Below are 6,619 nucleotides of genomic sequence, written 5' to 3'. Positions count from 1 at the left end.
TTTATATGCATTCACTGATAAAACATTCAATTCATGATAAATTATGTATTTGTTTTCTAAATAATACATCTAAAAAAAAAAAAAAAAAGTTTAATTAGCATAAATATGGTTATGTAGATTAAATATAATAAGGCACGTTATTACGCATTAAATAATTGTATTTTATGCATTTGATGCATAAAATACTGACCAATTCTTATTAAACCTAAGGTTTTTTTGGCATTACAGTAATGCTAATAATTACTCTTATAAATAAACTATTTTATAAATTGAAAAAAAAAGCGAGAAATGACAAAAACAAAAAAAGGAAATGAAAATTATAAGATTAAATATAAAAATAAACAAAGAAATAAAATAAAGGAAATACAAAAGAATGAAAAAAAAAATTATAAAATTAAATATGAAAAAAAAGACATAAAATATGAAAAAAAAAAAAATGAAAAAAAAGGAAATTAAATAAAATAAAATTAAAAAAGATAAAAGATAAAATAAAATGAAAACAAAAAATGAAATAAATGAATAAAATATAAAGGGAATTGAAACAATAATCCAGGGGGGAAAAATGGGTCATGGGACCCACGGTAAGAACGAAGTTCTTTAAACATGACATGAGTATAAAAACACAATTTCTCAGGTAACAATGGGATCGCCAGACCCGTAGGAAGAACGAAGCTCTATAAACGTAAGTACTGCATTCATGTAGTTCACTAAAAAAAAACTTGAAAAACGAACAAAAAAGAAAAAAAAAACACTTCAGTACTCACGATGGTTGAACTTCGTGAGAACGTCGTGCATACATACAGTACCCACGAAGTTCAACCATCGTAAGTACTGAGCTATTTTTTCTTTTTCTTTTCTTTTTCATTCGTTGTTAGAGTTTTTGTTTAGTGAACTACATGAATGCAGTACTAACGTTGATAGAGCTTCGTTCTTCCTACGGGTCTGGCGACCCCATTGTTACCTGAGAAATTGTGTTTTTATACCCATGTCATGTTTAAAGAACTTCGTTCTTACCGTGGGTCCCATGACCCATTTATCCCCCCTGGTTTATTGTTTTAATTTCCTTTACATTTTATTCGTTTATTTAATTTTTCGTTTTTATTTCTTGTTTAATTTTATTTCATTTAATTTCCTTTTTTTTCATTTCTTTTTTTTTCATATTTAATTTCATTACTTTTTTTTTCATTCTTTTGTATTTCCTTTATTTCATTTTTTTTTATTTCTCTATTTATTTTCATTTTAGTCAAATTTGTTACGTTGTCATGTATACGTTGTCTCTGCGTATAAAGACTATGCTGAAGGGAGGTACAACACTAGCCAAAGAATATCCTATCTTTGGGTCATTCCCTGAATATTCAACAGCTTACCATTAGTAAAAGAAGTGGGCCTGGGGAATATACCGTCATGAGTACGATAATGAGATGAACTATTAAGGAGGAAGCTGATTAGCCGACGTAGCTGCCCAAAATCGACTCTTGTAGCACCTAATTGGTTGTAAAAACGGCCCTGAAATATTGTTACAGCAAATTGATCTTTGGATAGAGACGTCTATTGTAGAAATTTGTCATCGGTAGCCATAATACTGGGCTGCAAGACTCACAACTCTATTCATAATGCAATGCTGGTGAAATTTTATGGTAATTAATAATTTTTTAGGGATATTACAATAGTATCCACTTTCTTCTGTTGCAGGTATCTCCGATTTTACCTCTACGCTTTTTAGTAGATCCTATTAAACTAAAGTGAAAAGCTAGAGTATTTTTGCAAATTTTTAAGATTATTTATTGCTATTGTTTTAATTTATGAAAAAAAAAACTACACTAAAACTATGTAGGAAGTGCTGAGAACAAGTATGCAAAATTTCAACTAGATTGATTCAGTAGTTTTCGTGGTTAGAGATAACAACGGTTTTTGCGACTTTGCTTTATATGTTCGTAGGATATCATTGCCAGACTTATCAACTCCTTTATAAGTTCTATAATTTATGCTACAGTTAGTGTTCATTTCTCTTGGTATATGAATAAGAATTTCGTTGTTTAAAAATTTTGTGTTTTTATTATGGGAAGTGAGGACAACATTCTGTTGTGAACAATTCATGTGTTTCTAAAAAAAATCTTTCAAGCATACATTATCAGTTTTCCGTGATTTATCATTTTTTAGTGATTTGATTTTTTTTTTCTGATTTGTAAAAATATTTATAGTATTTCTGGGCCATTACTGCTTATATAAAAACCTTATTTTACTCTATTAAAATATGACAAAAAAAAAACGATAATTCAAACAAAAAAGTCTGTGACTAGTTATTTTTTTAGAAAGAAATATTGAGGCAACACGAGTCCATGCCATCAATAACATTTATTTAACAAGAAAAATGAAGCTATGTATTAAAGTTTTGTATAAAAATGTTTTTCCTGAACCAAAAGAACCATGAATAAAGATTTTTTTTTTTTTTACATATTGTTTTGAAAATTTTATTTAATCAGGATTTATTCAATCGTAGATCCATTTAAACATTTTCATTAGAAATGTTATTTTCTTAAAATGATCATTCTACTCTGATTGAATATTCACAGTAATCGGTAAACTAAACAATTTACAAGATTTATTTTCAAATTCAAAAATTAGATTTTTGTGTCAAAGAGCATGATTCTGCTTATCATCGGTTAAACCCTTACTACAAGGGTCTCTATATTTTTTTAAATTCAATTACATTACATATTCTTCGAAATTAAAACCTAAGCTAAAATTTTTTAAATTCATATGGTTACATGACAATCCTAGTTTTTTTACATACATCGTTTATTTGTAAATTTTAACTAATTGATCCCATTGCTTAAAAATTGAATTGAAAATTTAAGTTATTGGTATTTTGTTTCTTCTGGGGAGTTGGCACGTAGGTGGGCGAAGCCCTACTAGTATACTGTGTATACAAACGTACGTACTTAAATGTAAAGATAGGCTTTGGTTAATTTATAAATACATTCTTTATTCATACATACTTTGCTGTATGATCACACATATTGACATTCTATATACACTCCAGTATTTTAAAAATGGCAACTACTAGCTTTTTCTCTTTTGAAAGGTACTGCTCCCTCTGCCACGAAATAATTAGCTAAGTCATCCCTTTTTCTAACAGCTGTATTACAATTATATTTTTCAACAGCAACTTTACTCTGCTCTCGAGTTTTTACCTCAAAACCAACTGATTTAGTGATGATTTCATCTTCATAACACATTACTAAAAAAATTTTTAAGCAAACGCAGGCCTTGATAATTGCAATGGTAGTAAGCAACAAAGTTTCTATGCGTTTTCTTAAAAACAACCAGGTATTTGTCAACTTAGCAAAAGCACACACGACTATTTTTCTTGCTCTTGATTGCCTGTATTTAGAAACTCCTTGGAAATAGTGTCATCATAAAGTCACTCAATCCAAATGCTTTATCTCCTAAAATACAAAGAGGAGTTTTGGACTATCTAGCACCCCTAGCTCTAGTTGTGAAATGTTTATTTCTTTATTCGTTATCATTTTTCCAGTGGTGCTGTTACTTTATACCCTACCATCGCTATAGCGACTAGTTGCCCAAATTTTAACAAAAATAAACTTTTTGCAATCATCATCGTAGGCTCAGAAATAAATTTCGTCCTTTGTAATCATAAAAAATGAGCAAATTTTTGGTAGAACCTATCAAGAAATAGTTATGTTAAGTAATTATGTTTGAATAACAAGAAAGTTTTAAAATACAGATTTTTATACATGTATGTGATTACCTATACTGTCAATAATTTGCTACTTACACATCCAATGCAGTGAAGAAAATTTCTTTTAGAGTAAAATCTTTCTAAAATTTTTCTATAATCACTTTTACCAGCTTTTAATAAAAAAATAAAAGAAATCAGATGATTTCACAATCCTCTGCAAGTTTCTTTTATTATTTTTGACACTTATGATAGACTGACTCTTAATGACGATAAAATTAATACAACCACTAGTGGTTAAGTATCGTAATGTGAGTTAAAGACTAATTGTGGCTGATATCGGTGTGCGCACACAGATTTTTTTGTATTTTTTGGTCTAACTATGAACAATAAGTCATCAAATGTGTCTGTCGATTTTCTAAAAAGTTTACAAACCCTTGCTTATCTTGTATCCTCAAAGTAACAATAAGATTGTCACTTGGTTCTTGAGACACTCGGTTTGCTTCTTTTAAAACTTCAGAGACTAATATTCTTTAAGACTTGATTTCTTGATTATTTAGCAAGAAATAATAAATAATATTTAGCTTTTTTAATTTTTAAAAAAAATAGTCAAGTATTTACGCTATTGTGTTTTTTCTTAGAAGAACGAGAATCAAACGATAAAGGTTAGATGATTTGACAGGCATTTTTTGCACTTATGACTCTGCTAATTTGTAGCCAAAAGTTATGTTGCTATTTATTTTAAGACAGAACACTAAGTGATACAATGTAGGATTGAAACTGTACCGCCAACCAAGCTTCTGCTTACTCTTAAGACTTTAAGACGCCCATGTACAGACACCCTTACAATTTCTTCGTTTTCAATAACAATAAATAAAATCTATTTAACGAAAATTTAGTAAAAAAATGACGCATATTTTACATAAAATAAAAAAATTTTTATAACTAGTACGGTATTAATTAAAAAAATCATTTCTAGTAACGCACTCTAATTTATAATTTTTATATGTTTTTTGTTGACTATTTTATTCATACAAAAAAAAAAAAAAATACTAAATGAATAAATAAGTGTCACTACAGAGGTAAAAAGAATATCAGAAATCCATGAAGTCTTAAATGAGGGTCAGAAAGATTCACAGTGAGAGAAATAAATTAAGTTGATTAAAAACAACAACGACCATATTTAACTACAGATTAAACTTTACTTGTTCAAATTAGTGTGACTTGTGTTGGAAAACAGTTAGGAAAGCTGTTTCTCTACTATAGTATAGTATATTATATTTACATTCCACGTAAACGCAGGCTTTTAACGTATCTTATGTTCCTAATCTTCATCTTCCTAGTTCTTTTTTCCGTAATTACCCTCCTTTTTTCCTAGTGAGCGAGTCTTTCGTGCGGGCCTCTTGCAAAGTGCTTCTCAGACGACTCAGTCATCCGTTCTGCTAGATGCTATTTACAGGGCGCAGCAATTATCTCTAGTATACCCCAGCTATTATCAAATTTTAATGGAAAGATATTTTTCCAATAAACTATCTAACTCGCTGTATCGACCTTTTTGTAACTAATGGTGACTTTACCCGATAAACTGGCCAGGTATTGGCAGTCCTCGGAAAGAAAGCCCCTGAAGTTACAGACTTTAATAGAAAAACAGATTATTTGTTTTCAAAATCAGATAAGTGGTGTTTCGGCATCCTGGATACTCATCCCATTGGAAAACACCAAAAAAAATCTCGATAATTTTCGACGGGATTTGAAACCACGACCTCTCGAGTATCTCTGGCTAGGAAGATTGCATGCTAACCACTATGCTATCGGCGCTCTTAGTTCTCTCTTTACTGTTCTGAACGCAAAGAGAAAAATAGTAAAGTCATTCTGCATCTGCGCAAGATAGTTTCATTGCTAGTATTACTGGTACACAATAGACAAAGTTTATGCACGATTAGTTATGCTTCTTATTATACAACTTTAGATTCAAAAATATGTAACGTAAATCCAACTGACGATGTAAACGTTATTTTTGTTCTCAAGACTATTTTTATTTTTATAGAGTTACAATGCGTATTAAGATCTTAACAACTAGAAAAAAAGAGTGTTGTTTCTATTAAAAAAAAAATTCTAATACATTTGCACTAATGTTTGCCAAAAATATATTTAATTACGTTTACATATTTTACATTTGGACTTGAAAATAATTTTATGGCCATTTTACCGAAATGTTAGTGACATCAAGTGCTATTAGATCGATTTCCGTATGAAGTAAGTAACAAAGATTGGGATATGTTCGACCAAAATCTCCATGAACAAACTCTTTGATATAAGTTCCAGCTTGAGTTTTAAGATCGATTACGATGAAAACGTAGCGTTTTGAAATTCCTTTTATCAGCTGGTAAAAACTGTTTAACTCATGTGGATAAGCCAAGCGCCCTCGAATTTCATAAATAGTACGTTCTCTAGGAGACAATGTTCGTCGATGAAGAACTCGAATAGGTGTGTTTTGGATAATTTTAAACTGTTTCATTGTTTGAAGCTTGTTAATGAAAAAAAGGTTTAAATCTTTTTTCCTACAAATGCATAAGGCTCGATATGACTTTGATTTAGAAATCTCTCCCTGTTTTAAAATTTTTAAATTTGTTTTTGCTAATATTTTTAATTCATTAGTAATTTGAATTTTATTAGTTTTTTTTACAATTTCTTCATGTAGACAGCCTAACTGATGCTGTGTGATCCTAGTTATTTTTGGATTGACAAGTTCGACAGCAAAAGGTCGCCCAGGTGCTAACATTCTCACATCAACATCTTCTCTGCCAGATGATAGAAATTTAAGAGCTAAAGAAAGAGAAAGTAATTTAAAAAGACGTAAAAATGTTTTATATACATAAACTATTCAAAGAGCCATGAAACTAATATTCATTAAAACTT

General features: G+C 29.6%; 1 protein-coding gene across 1 annotated transcript in view; it reads right to left on the bottom strand.

The window, feature by feature from the left end:
* Positions 1-5,721: 5,721 nt before the first annotated feature.
* Pus10 (Pseudouridine synthase 10) overlaps positions 5,722-6,619 on the bottom strand; it is a 245,449-nt gene continuing 244,551 nt past the window's right edge. The window contains exon 6 of the mRNA XM_089595730.1: positions 5,722-6,526. Within this exon, the coding sequence (XP_089451856.1) occupies positions 5,895-6,526 (632 nt within the window). The 3' untranslated portion in view covers positions 5,722-5,894. The remainder of the gene's footprint in view (positions 6,527-6,619) is intronic.

The sequence above is a fragment of the Copidosoma floridanum genome, unplaced genomic scaffold (genome assembly GCF_036245765.1).
Source record: "Copidosoma floridanum isolate Cflo_tuat_1 unplaced genomic scaffold, Cflo_Japanese_pri ptg000027l, whole genome shotgun sequence".
Classification (NCBI taxonomy): Eukaryota; Metazoa; Arthropoda; class Insecta; order Hymenoptera; family Encyrtidae; genus Copidosoma; species Copidosoma floridanum.
The sequence above is the reverse complement of the archived record's forward strand: the minus strand, read 5'-3'. Positions and strand labels throughout refer to the sequence as shown.